General features: G+C 35.0%; 2 protein-coding genes across 3 annotated transcripts in view; one reads left to right on the top strand and one right to left on the bottom strand.

The window, feature by feature from the left end:
* Window positions 1-13,823, bottom strand: part of MCPH1 (microcephalin 1) — a 131,798-nt gene that overhangs the window by 54,874 nt on the left and 63,101 nt on the right.
* Window positions 1-13,823, top strand: part of ANGPT2 (angiopoietin 2) — a 45,488-nt gene that overhangs the window by 19,668 nt on the left and 11,997 nt on the right. Inside the window, exons 2-5 of one of the 2 annotated variants that reach the window (XM_032104604.1) lie at window positions 5,712-5,867; window positions 7,921-8,042; window positions 9,690-9,922; window positions 12,173-12,300. In XM_032104604.1, the coding sequence (XP_031960495.1) occupies window positions 5,712-5,867; window positions 7,921-8,042; window positions 9,690-9,922; window positions 12,173-12,300 (639 nt within the window). The remainder of the gene's footprint in view (window positions 1-5,711; window positions 5,868-7,920; window positions 8,043-9,689; window positions 9,923-12,172; window positions 12,301-13,823) is intronic. The other variant, XM_032104606.1, reaches the window with a different exon arrangement.

Genomic DNA, 13,823 nt, shown 5'->3' with positions numbered 1-13,823 from the left:
TGACAACTTAATATATGTGCCACATCTCACTCCTTCGCGGAAGGGAGCATGTAAAATTCCTCAATGCCTTTGGTCAAAATAGAGTGGCAAGAGCCAAAAGGGTCCAAAAGAAAAACGCGCACAAAATGTTATTAACAGACGATACACTTGGCACGGAAATATGTTTGCTCCTATAAAGAGAAATAGGAGAGGAAAGGGGATCACCAGTTCTGGGTCCAGCACTGATCCAGCCAATAGGGTGTCCAAGGTCCTGGTGCCACCCGGGCTTTGTCAGGGGATCATTTTATAGGTAAGTTTTCCTCCCCTGGGATTAGGTTTCTCATTCTTCATGTAAATAAGTGAGCACATGCAGTCCATTCTTCTGGACCTTTCTGGAAATGGGTTGAGGGTCTTTGAAGATCTTTTGATGGTCTTGATCCCCCTCTACTGGATTGACCCTAAGTTGACAGCTCATGCCTGATTCTTGATCCTATTTCTGCACATCTGCTGTCCTTTATGTCACCATGGACCAGAACAGGGAAGTGGGTTCCAGAAAGGTGCTGCTCTACTTTCCAACAGTCCCTCTTTCCAGCCACATCCTGTTCTTATTTGCCCACTTGAATAGCCATCAGCGTTTGAGGCATAACAATGCATTAACTCCTTACTTCCCAGGCTTTTACAGTATGCCAAACTGTAGCTTCAATGCATATTTAAAAGGTACCTAACTGTAAATGTATTTTTTGTTGCTAGGTTTTCTACAGGATCTACTCCACTTTTGTAAATCCAAAACAAAAGGTAGAGGGAAATCACTACATATGTGTCATTAGCCCTGCAGTTTTCTCTGTGTCTTTATTGGATGACTAAGCATGCAATATGCATTGTAACACAACCTGTTCACATAGGACACAGCATTACATAGAAACTCACGATTAACATTACCTCTTGCTGAAAATAAATGTTAGAGTTGATAGAATCAGACTATAAACATTAAGAAAATCACCAAACTTTACTTGGAAATCCTGCTCCAATAACTGAAAAATTCTATAAAATAGAACAAGCATCCAGTACTATGTGTACCATTTATATGGGGTGGCATTTGGCAAAAGAGGGATGTATGTATTCATGGAGCATAAATGCTGCCATGAACGTGACTGTTTAATTAGTATAAATTAAACATTTGGCAGCAAAGAACAAATGCAAGACATCATTCATAACTTAAAAGGGAAATAATGGTAAGTCAAATGTCTATAAAGTGCACGAGTAAGTTGCTGAAGCTTTGAAAAATTCTGTAACATGGATACAAACTATACAATCAGAAAGACTTTTCATTTAACTGAGTATTGATAATCCTTCATAATGGAATAATACTATCTCTGCCAATAGTTAGAAAACATACTTCTTTTAGTGCATAGTCTACATGTTGTCTTTTCTTTCTTGCCAATTTAAAGCTTGTTTAAAAAAAAAGTCTTGGCTATAAAAGCAATGTGTTGGAATGTGCTCCAATATTAGTGACCTGTCCTTGTTTTTCTGGCAACTTAGCTGAAGTATTTTCATCAAATTTTATGATTTTATATGATTTGAAGTAATAAAGCAGGACACAGCCCCAAAGTGATGACCTTAGAGAATTTTTTCTCTCTAAAAATGCATCACTATAACTCTATAACAAATCTTAACTGTGAAAGTATTTCAATTTTCCCAGCTGTTTTTGCAATTTAAGCATACTTTAAGACATGTTTTTTCCCATCTGTGCTTTCATTTTTATATTTACTTTGTTCAAGAATACATGCCAGCCAAATTCTTACACAAAAGATAGAATGTTTAATGGAAAAATCCCAAGAAAAATCACTGAAATGCTATCAACTAACTATTCCTCCTTTCAAATATTCCCTCTCCCTTGTATTATCTTTAAGATAGAATTCATTGATTGACTTGCTCCCTCAAAAGCAAAATTCCTGAAAGAAGATGCATCACTAATAGTCAGCTATTAGGTTTTAACATTTACTTTGTTCAAAATAACAATAATGTAATCATGGTTAACTCAATTCTTATATGCCAAATACTATTTGAATTAAAAAGAGATTAAACCATAACTAGCCAAGTGGCAAAGGAGGAATCTGGCAAATAATCCGTTTCACCTTCCAAATTTGAGCAAAATATTGAAGAAGACAGACATGCTGTTCAAACCAAACTGCCAAGCTTCCCAAGTGATGGATGGGGACTGAGTCATTCATTCCTGTGTCCTTCCCTCTTTTAAACCTTTTTTTGACCTCTTCCTCCTTCAGAAACTCTGAGTGTGCTGCTGCTTACAAAGGAAGGAGGCTCCTTGGCAGGAGCTGATGAATAGTACTCTACAAAGAAATGTGCCACAAAGAACTGCAGTCTTGCAAAATGGCTGCTAATCCTCAGTGTTGTCAGTGTAGCTCAGCTGTGGCAGTGGGAACTGGAGCCCGTGTTCCACCACCCTCTCAGGGAAACCCAAGGGCCTTACTTGCCCAGGGTATGCAGTGGGAACATGTTCTGCTGTCACTAAGGTCAGTGGGAGATGGTGCGGCATTTTTGATGAAAGTCGTTCTTTTATTCCTCTTTGAAGAAAGATGAAAGTAAGCATCCGCCACTAAAAAAAAAATTAGGAAGTTGTAGTTGTACAAAGTGCTACTTTCTACAGTTTTCCATTGTGTGATGATGAGAGAGGGGAAATAAGCAGAGAGGGATCAATGTGTATCTTGGTTCAGGTCAGGAAAAGAGATTTTATGATGTGTACATGCAGAGAATGTACAAAAGTGGGCGAGGATTAGTGAATATGAAGGAAAAAACAGAAGGGTTTTATGTAATCATGCTTTGTATAATTTTAAGGGAAAAAGCCACAAGAAGCTCCAAAGCCACTTAATAGGTCATTATAATTTTGATGCTTCATGTTGATCTAAATTAGAATAAATGTCAGATAATGAAACTGGCTTTAAATCTTAATATAAATCCCTTTTGGTGTTCACATTTCATGCTTTGAATCAAGCACAGATACCATATTCCCTAAATTACATATTTAATATTTTTAAGTTGAAAAACAGATGTGAAGACAAACTTAAACTGGAGTCAAGAGTATATTTCAGTGATTGGGAATTCCCCACATAAATGAGAAATTATTTGAAAGAGATCAGATACTTGGAGATACACTTACACTTAAAGATATTCAAATAAGATAAATTATGAAAATGCAGATCTGTGTGTCCAAACAAAACTGCTTTCCAAGGTTGCAAGCACAGTGACAAGGGGTATAAAAATCTGGCAACCAGAACCACCAGATGCCTTCAACTGTAATCACGGGTTTTGCGTACTGTATTCGGAGCAACCTTACATCTGTGTGTTTGAACTGGGCAATTGCCTAAGCCTACCATAAAATGTTTACCTTACCTTTAAGCCCAGAATTAACTAATTTTCTAGTAGTGTGTTTTCAGCGATAACATTTTCAAAGAAGCCATGCAGTTCTGTAATCCTATATGCAGAGATGTCTTTGCTCAGATTTTCATTCTGCTCTCTCTTTGGTGAACAAGGAACCTTGAAGAATGAGGTTAAATATCCACAATTACTTAATGAAAGAATCAAAGCTTGCGAACAATCTTTCTTTGTTGATCTATTATTGCTGTCTTTCTTTTTATTTTTGGGCCTTTTTTTCTAAATTAAAGATGATGCAACATTTTCAATGCATTGAATCTGTCAGGTGAGGCCATATCCTTGATCTTGATAAAGATTTCAGTACTTAACTGTGACATTGAGGCAAATAAAATGCATTCTGGAGATCTCCCTACATATTCTTTTAACAGAGTTGCATTTGAGCAAAGTTTTTTTTCATGTTATCTATAATGATGTCCAGTCCAACATGTTTGGTCAAATTAGATTTGTCTCTGTCTGGAGAAGCTTTTGAAAATGAGGAATAGCCTGGAGCAAATGGTAACATTTAAGAATCAGCCCTATGAATAGTGAACAATTCTAATTACCATAGTATGATGGCAATTGAAGATACCCCTGTTAAATTTTTATGCCAAAACCCAGTTGATTGTATGTTTACTTTTTATATTCAAAAAGATCATTATGCAAAGAGGCTGCCTAAAGGCTAGTTTTAAATCTTTGTGGTACACTTGAGAAGTAAGTACGCTTATGGAGCAGAACAGTAGATGTGGGTCAAAGCTTATGCCAAGTCAGAAATCTCCCTGTTGTGCATTGCAGTTCACCAGCTGCATGGGGAGACTGGAGTGAACAAATACTGCTCTGACAGTTTGGTCACACTGGGCATCAAGATATAATGGTCACTTCAAACGTCAGCATATACTACCAGTTTTAGAGGTTTTTATTTTTTAATATGTTTTCTTCTTTTGCCACCTTTAAAAAACAACTGTGGAGTATGAAAAAATTAACCCAGTCCTTGCTCAAGTAATATTTAAGGGGGAATTATTAAATATTCAAAGCTGATAGATCTGCCCATTGATCTTTAGCTGGTTGGAAGTGGAATGGTTTTATCTGAATAGTGGTTTATAGAATATTAAATCACAAGATGCTTTTTCCTCACTGATACGGAAAGTAGCTGTAAAATAATGTTCAAAGTGTCTCCTTACCACAAGACATCATTCATATCAAGATAGCACTATCAAAATAGTATTTTTAAAAAAATCGAGATATCAACCTGTTTTACCATTTTACTTAGTTTAGGAATTGGTGATGTATTACCATTTGTGCTTAATGACACTAGCTATTTGTTATTAGCTAGTATCCTCCTTGTAGGTACAGCAAGAAGCTCAAAATTTATTATGGTTCCCTTGCTAAAACAGTTTCGGAGTGAAGTAGCAGTTTGATTCTACAAATTTCCTCAGGCAATGGAAAAAAATGAAGTCTTGTGGCCTGGACTTTTATGAATTGAAACATAAACAATGACACATTAAAGAAATAGGAAATATTTGCAATTACTGAGAAGAAGTAAAGAAGTGTGATGAAAAATCAGACTGCTTTTTCAGAATCCAGATAGGTAGAAAGATTTATGCAAAAGGCTACTTTAATTTTCTCCTTGCTACTTATTTTCTCATCACTTCCCTTGAAAGCAGGGTACTCTGCTATAAAATGACTACTAAAAAAGCCTTATTAGTTTAGACAGAAATTACTTCAGAGTCAAGTCTTTTAAACAACTTTTGCATTCCTTAATATTAAGCATTTAAAGTATTTATAGGTTTTTCTACTGTTTTGTGTCTTTATTTGAAATTCTCCCTGATAAAAATGTGCACATAACAGTGTTAAATGACATTTGACCTCTTCTCTGACTTCTAGTCATGTGATGAAAAATGCTTTTAAAATAGTTAAGTGTAAATACAGGAAGATGACTAAACTCCTAAACTTTTATCTTCTAAAAATTTCCCATCGCTGCCAAAGCTGGTGAAACTCCTCTGATGGTTACAATGGTGGGAGCACGAGGGCAGAAAGGCTTCCAAGTGCCCACAAGCACTCTCACCACTGTACCTACTATCTACCTCCTGCAAATCTCTATTCCTGCCTTTAGAAAACAAGTGGCCACACATTCCTTGTCACACTTGGTCTTCCTCTCACAGAGCTTAACATTGGGAAACTTAACATAAATACATAACAGACAAGGACCAAATTTGTTTAGCAAGGCTGCCAGCAGGCTTACTGTACTACCCCCTTTCCAACATTTAAAGAATGCAACTATCTTCTCTCTTTCCTTTCCCATGTAGCTTGAGAATTACATCCAAGACAGTATGAAGAAAGAAATGGTAGAGATCCAGCAAACTGCAGTGCAGAACCAGACTGCAGTAATGATTGAAATAGGCACAAACTTGCTAAATCAAACAGCTGAACAGACCCGCAAATTAACAGATGTTGAAGCACAAGTAAGTAAAGAATTTCAACCTAAAAATGCTTCTGCTTCCCAAATACTACAGCTATACATTTAACACTGTTTGGTATTACACGCTTCTGTTCAACAATTAGAAGTCAATCGTTATCACCCACAGCTCTAGCCAGCTTAAGGAAACATTAGTATTTGGAAATACATAGTTTCATCTCAAGCCCAGTGTTGTCACTTGAGTGATTTTCATTACAGTAGTATTTTAAGTCGAGAAAGACAATTGTTAAATTAATCTTTAAAGAGAATGTATTTAAAACTACTATATCCAGGCATCCATTGGGTCTTAATGTGCTTTTATACAACCCTCTCATCACCAGGTCTTAGCTAAACGAGTCTCTTCAAAATGTCTTTGTTCCATTTACCAGCTTAATTGCTTTTTTAAACTGAATCTTTCCTTTTTTATTTTTTTAAACTTATCAAGAGAACGATATCTTTTTAATTAATGTTTTCACAGATACTCTAAGTGGGATAATGGTTCATTTCCAGCACAATGCACTGTATTGTGGTTAACAAAGGCATACATAAACAAATCTGAGATGAATCAAAAAAAATGAAATTAGGAGGCTGCTAGAAATGTATATTCACATAGAAGTAAACCTGTATACTGTACATTTCTTAACTTACTTCAAACAAAAACAAAGGGGTTTTAATTGAATAGCATTAAGTACAATAAGACATTCTGTTAAACAGAATGCAGATATTAGTAGAAGGACAAGTCCAATCAATGTAGAGCGGTAAGTATTTGTAGTTTTGCAGACATGGTAGAAAGATGGAGATCTATAATTGCCAAAACACATAATGGATATATCATGCAGCACATAACATTTTGTATAATATAAAAAAGTATGCAAAGCCTAAAATCCTTGTTAGACACTTTACTGTCTGTAGAATTCATCCAAGGAATTAAATTATATTTTTTAACCTAAACCAAGACTTTGAGAACTCTTTGATAAACTGATAATTCACAGCTCTTAGTCATACTGAATTCAATTTTCTGATTGCATTATTCAGGAGCCTAATATTTTGCACATGTTGAGAGAATGTATTTATTCATTCACAGTAATGTCTTTATGGAAATTACTCAGTTATTTTCTGCTTAGAGGAAGAAAATCATCACTGTAACTTTCCTTCTCTGCTTGAAATTACTGGTGACTGGGTTAAGGCTTAATTAGCAACATAAGGAAATTAACCAAACAATTGCTCTCTCAAGGACACTTACTTTTGGCAATAGTTTTCAATTACACTTAAGTGTGAAATCATGTCCTGAATAACTGTTTAACATGAAGGACATGAGTAATCTATTCTTCCTGTCAAGAAAAGCCAAATTCTGTTGAATTAAAAAAAGCAATTCTAAAACAATGAGAAAATATTTCTAGAAAACATGCCTCAAAGTAATGCAATCCAATACAAAGCATAAAGTATCTTCCATGTTTCCTAGTATATGCATTTCTTCATTTAAAGATGCAAATAAAGTGTAAACAATACATAGAGAACAGGTAATATTAAAATGCAAAGAATGAATTGACTAAAGTGTGGTTCACATGATAAACACTTCAAGATATAATTTGGGATTGAGTAAAATAGCTAGGAGAGACCTACCAAGTGATTTCAGGACTGGGCCAAGATTTCAGTGAGAGACTTACATTCAACACCAGATGGAGAAAACAACTCATTCTTTGAGCCACAACCATGATAGTTCCAGTAATGAAATAAAAATTGTCATAACAGAAGGGAAGGTATAACAACAAAGCTAAAGTACATAGTAACTTTCATCAGTTTTCTCCTGTCAGAAATGTAGCATACTACTGAAATATTCCCAATGATATACGGTAGTGTAATAAAAAAATTAGTGTAACTCTGTGTATTCTTCTTCATTCTGATTGTACGATTATTTGTGCCTAAATTAAGTGTTGAAAAATATTTTTTAATCATAGGTGCACATAGAGACTTGCATGATTTCACAACGTAACAAAATTACAATTTATTTAAAAGAAGTATTTTTAAAAGAAGTATTTTTTTTTGTAAATTTTTTTTAGGTATTAAACCAGACAACCAGACTTGAACTTCAGCTTTTGGAACACTCTCTTTCAACAAACAAACTAGAAAGACAGATTTCAGATCAGACCAATGAGATAACTAAATTGCAAGAAAAAAACAGGTAAGTTTGCATAGCCCAATAAAACACTACTCCATTAAGTGCCCTTTTAACAGTTTTAGAAACAAATGTGCTCAAGTAGGAAAATAAGGGTTGGTACACAAGCTCAAACCCATTACAAAGTGTTACCCACACTCATTACAAAGGTCATATATTACTTAAAGCATAGGAGATTCACACAGGTTTATTCTTGCATTGTTTATATATTGTTCTTCACTATCTAAAGTTCTCCTTTATGTGAGGAACTTAAAGCTAAAACTGAAACAGTACTTCAGTTGTACCCAATTTATATTCTTCTTTAGACTTATCCAGATGAAGTTGATGTAACCTGATTCAAAGTAATTGAGTGTAACCACATTTCCAAAATTTGATTTCCATGTAGTACACAGCTATCCTAATGATTAACCAGGTAATTGCTACAATTTTTATCTAATGTAGTGAGAAAAATAAAACACTAATCATATTCAACGTTCCTTAAGAGTCAATGTTTCGAAATTGACCAATATACAACTATTACTCCTATCCTTTTCTGTACTTGGCTGTGGTCCAAAGGCTCATACCTTTTTTCAGCTAGTTTCATTTCCATATCACCACAGTCTTATTTTACTTTTGGCAATAAATAGTTTACTATTATTGCTTTTAGAGAAATATAAAAGCAGCAATAACAGTAAGTTTTCTCCTTCAAAGCAAGTTTTTCAATGAGAACCATATGTGCAAAGTGCTTTTTCTTTGAAAGAATTAGCTTAAGAAACCCAGGAGACATGTTTTGACATTTTTGTTCACTACTCTACTACATTTATATACGTTCCCTAAAGGTTTAATCTAGCAGCTTAAGAAAAACAAGCATCCTTATCAAATGGAAAGCAAAGGAAATACTGATTTTTAAAAGGTCATGTTTTTTGGTGTTGAACTCATCAGACTATAGACTACCCTTGTAACATCCATATAAAACACAAAAGCATTGTTTCTCACCTAACAAAATACAATCTGCATTGAGCTAGTCCACTTGAAACATAATTATATATAAGGTTCAGGATTATTTTTTTCAGTAACAGCGATGGATTTTAGGTGAACTTCTCTCTTCTGGCTATGCATCTTTTAACATCAGCTTTCTCAGAGTCTATATCAGAACAATTAGCAGAGAAATAATGTTCCCAGGCAGTTCCCTAATAATACCAGCTCCAAAACTGGAGAAAGGTAACACATCTTCAGGTAACTATTTGTACATTTCCCTGTCCTAATGCCATAACATTTATGGCATTTATGTTAAGTATATATTTTATTATAATTATAGGATATTTGGAAAGTTCATAGTTACATCTTCAAATAAGTTTCATCTTTTAATAGGGTAAACCCATGAGAACTCAGTCACTTATCTTTCCTTTAAGAATGTTGAATTATCAAACACCCAATTATTATACTTTTAAAGCCTGCAATACACACTGTAATAGATAATGTTATTTGTGCGCTTATATAATAAATGACAGCATATGTATCAAACTAAACTTTCATTTAGTTGTCTACTGCATGCATAGCATCAGAGAATGAAGTCGAGTGTTTATGAAGAAAGAAATTTATATAGCAGGCTTGATTCCCTTGACATCAGCTCAGAATTGTTTCTGGAGAGCCTAACTGTAATCTTTTATTTAGCTTTCTAGAAAAAAGAGTTCTTGAGATGGAAGACAAGCACATGCTTCAGCTGAAGTCAATAAAAGATGAAAAAGATCAGCTTCAAGTCCTAGTAGCCAGACAGAATTCTATTATAGAAGAACTAGAAAAACAGTTAGTTACAGCTACAGTAAACAACTCAGTTCTGCAAAAACAGCAACACGATCTGATGGAGACGGTTCATAGCTTGCTTACCATGATATCGACACCAAACTGTAAGTTAAAGCAGACATGCCTATATTATTTCAGTGCTATTTCCTAATTTGTGTCCATTAGTACCTATAAAGTCTTACAACTAGTTCTGACACACTTCTGCTTCTCACAAAGTCTGTATTTCTTTGCCTTGAATTCTGCATCTGAGTTAATTAACCTACTTTTTAGGGGAGTGGGAGAAACAGCCATGTTTATGTGATTTCTTTTCAACATTTTGTTTATCTTCTCTAGTTTGCTTATCTTCTCTATTTTGTTGAACCAATTCTCCAGTGGTTCAACAAAATACAGAGCTGCCAAGTATCATTCATCTCACATGGCATCCATATACATGGCAACATACACTCCCTTAACCATATATCTAGGTGAAACTGCATATTGTAGGCCTGCAACTTTTCTTCCTGGCTCACAGAGATTGTTTCTGCCACCTCTCATTGCTCTATGCACATGGAGTTTAACAAAGAAAGGATGAATTATAGTGGCTACTAAAGGCAAAGGAATCAGCACAGGCAGAGTTTTTAGCCCTCAAAACAAGAAAGCACCAAGCCAGGGCAGCAGGTACTCCCAAAAGTTCTTCACCAAGGTTTCCTCATTCATCCTAAAAATCCCTCAGCCTAGAAAACTTTATAGGCAATAATCTCACCCCTAAATGCCTGATAACCCTGCAACAAATCATAGCCACCAAGCAGAGCTTCCAGATTCATGCAGATTCATGTGCTCCATAAAAAACCCACACAAGCCATAAACTGAAAGTTACGGCTATACAGGATTTAAACATTCCCTGCCCCGAATTTCATGTCTGATATAGAACCTGGACAAACTAAGAAGCTGTTCTAAAAGACCCTAGAATCTGTCACATTTGCCTGTAAAGTTCTCAGGGCTGAAGATACACAAGCATACAGAACCCCTAAAAAGGATTCAAAATTAAATACTGGGAAAAATATTTAAAAGTTTGCGTTACAACTTAAAATACAGGTGGTCTATGATACGTTACTGTAAGGTGGATCACAGATAAGGAAAAGGGTGTTTGGAAGTCCTCACTTTTAGTATTGTCCTATATGTTATTTTAGGTTTTTCTAAGCAAAGTAAATTCCAAGTTTTTTTCTTAATAACTGACGCTATTCCCTTAAATACCAAAGCTGTACATGTTCCTGCTGATGTTATCTGCTATGCTAGTGCACAAATAAGTAAACAAGTCAAAGTCATGTTGGCTACAGCACCATTAAACCCAGAGTGGAAAAAATAATGAGTGTTTGCCAAAAAGACAAAATTAGCAGGGAAAGCTTCTAAGACAGTATGCAAACAATAGAGTGTGGAAAAGCAATTAAAACACTGAATGTGTTATTTTTCTATTTAAGGCAAAGCACTTAAACAGGTAAATAATGAATAAGCAAGCTTAAAAGAACATAATAAGCAACTGTAATATAAGCATGTATTTGTATGGCAGCTAAACCTTTGTAGTAACTGCCTGTGATTGTTAGATTAAATTAAAAGGGAAAATACACAGAACCAACCCCAAAAGGGTCAAATATGAAATATCAGTCAGCAGGCAAAATGCCAGGAAATTCCAACCTCCATAGTTAATAAAGAACTGAACAAAAAGACGAGCCTTAGATTGTTCTGTTGAATAAGAAGGCTTAGACATGTGAAAATGTATTTTTTACACAAATGAATTCCAGAAGGTATGTCTCTTTAGTAAGTTGGGCTGAGCTACCAAGCTTCAGCTTGGTACATACAAAGTTGTTTCTGCTCAGCGCAGGGGCAAAAAAATAGCTTAAAACTTTGAAAGGGTAGTTCCACCAGACTGCTGCATTATAAAAGGTTTCATAACTCATTTCACAATATTAGACTACTGGCCAAAAGTCATTATTAACATAATCATTTGCTACTTAGTTATGTATGTAATAGTAGTCAATGCATGCATAGGTTGTAATGCATGTAGGAGTCCAGCAAGGGCAATGAGTGGAAGCAGAAACTGTTCAACTGAATGAGATGCAATACCTTGAGTTTTCTCATTCAACATATTAATAAGTGTTGGCACTTTTCAACCTATCAAACAACCACAGTCCTATCAGAATAATGTCTCTAAATGATACAAAGTATCAACACACATAATAAGTACCTTGATCTGTTGTTTCTTCCAGGGTCAGACTTTTTTTTGGAACTGCTTTAAGCCAATTAGACCATAAAATGATTCTTAGTAACTTTCATTCATCTCCTCTTAATGCCTTCAATTTCTATTGTATTTTTAACAGCTAAAAACAACTTCATAGCCAAAGAGGAGCAGATCAGCTTCAAAGACTGTGCTGAAGCTTTCAAATCTGGACTGACAACAAGTGGAATCTACACTTTAACAGTTTCAAACACTGCACAAGAGAAGAAGGTAGGATGACTATAAAGAGCTGCATACTGCATGTTAAAAGTTATTTGATCTGGCAAATATGCTATTTTAAAGGCTAGTTAACAATGAAGTTTACTACTTACCAAGTTTTTTTATAAGCATTTCATCACTCCTAGATCTGAGTATCTCACAGGAAGAAAAAGTCCTTCAGGTGAAATCTTGGCTCAGTTAAATTAATAACATTTTGTTGTTTGCTTCATCATGCCAGAATTCCACTCTTTTCCTCCACATAATTAATGTAATTAAATCAATAAGATACTGTAATTTCTTTATAAAATCTGTAACTCCAACAGAGTTGCTCTGCATGATCAGCAGACTCCTGTCTCCTCTAAGTTCTTAGCTCCTTCATATGCCCAAGGCTGTTCAGGTGGCAAAAGGAGGTAAAGTCAGGGGCATGGAAGATTACTCATGGATTTATACTCATGAAAGCAATCTACTAGTACTGGACTCATGTATGGGTTTCAGTTCTTTGTAACAGAGAGTTTTAAGGACATTTGTGTAACAACTAGGTTAACAGTTAGATACTGTCTAACAGAGAGGACTTTTCTGGAAAATACTGCTCTGGAAAATACTACTACTGCTTATTATAACAGATGAGTTTGCAGTGGTTTCACTAGATCAGTTTAAATTTCTCTATGGATATTTTTTCCCCTATGTGTTTAACTGAAATGAACTTCAATGTCAATTTAAGTTAAAGCAGTATCTCATACCTCTGTAGAAGAGACCTTGAGCTAAAAATGGCACTCAGTGGATGATAACCTGGATGCCTCACAGAGATGTTCCATCTGCTGAAGTAAATAAAATGATAAAGCTTCAGACAGTATAATTCAGTTGAAACAATCAATAGAATCTGAAAGAGAGAAACGTCCCAGGTGGATTGTGAGGATAAAGAACCAAAAAACCTGGAGTGAGCATTCGGAGGAGTGGGGCTCAGATGATGAAGGCATAGCAGGCTGAGGAGGCTAAGGGACATATGAATAATATATTTCTTAGACAAACACTAAATAATTTCCTGATGTTTTTATTTTCTAATTTCTACTGTAGATATTTCCTTTACACAAGAGAAGGAAATATTTTATGGAATTCCTAAGGGTCTACTTTATTCCATCATAAAAATTAACAAAAAAGGTAAAAAAGCAGTGAAAAAAGAGGTGCAATGTGGAAAAGGAATTGGTGAAGATAGAGAAAGCATTTTTTTTCTCAAGCAAAGGTTTAGAAATGAAGTTCACTGGTGACTAGCCTTTGAAGTGCCAGAACTTCATTTAGCCCAAGCCAGACTGTGATCTTTACACTTACAAAGCGCTCAGCTAAAGGAAATAAGCAATTTGTTTGGGTAAGATCTATAAAATACAACAGATAAAACTTGCAATTTTTTTGTAGATATGCTCTAGAGAAATTATTCAAGAGTCTGCTTCTCTTGGGAAAAAAAAAAAAGCTGGTTTTCCTTTGGAATAATCTAGTCTAAATACATCCATTTCTAAAGAAAATTAGTTACATAAGATGCA

Source organism: Corvus moneduloides, chromosome 3 (assembly GCF_009650955.1).
Source record: "Corvus moneduloides isolate bCorMon1 chromosome 3, bCorMon1.pri, whole genome shotgun sequence".
NCBI lineage: Eukaryota > Metazoa > Chordata > Aves > Passeriformes > Corvidae > Corvus > Corvus moneduloides.
The sequence above is the reverse complement of the archived record's forward strand: the minus strand, read 5'-3'. Positions and strand labels throughout refer to the sequence as shown.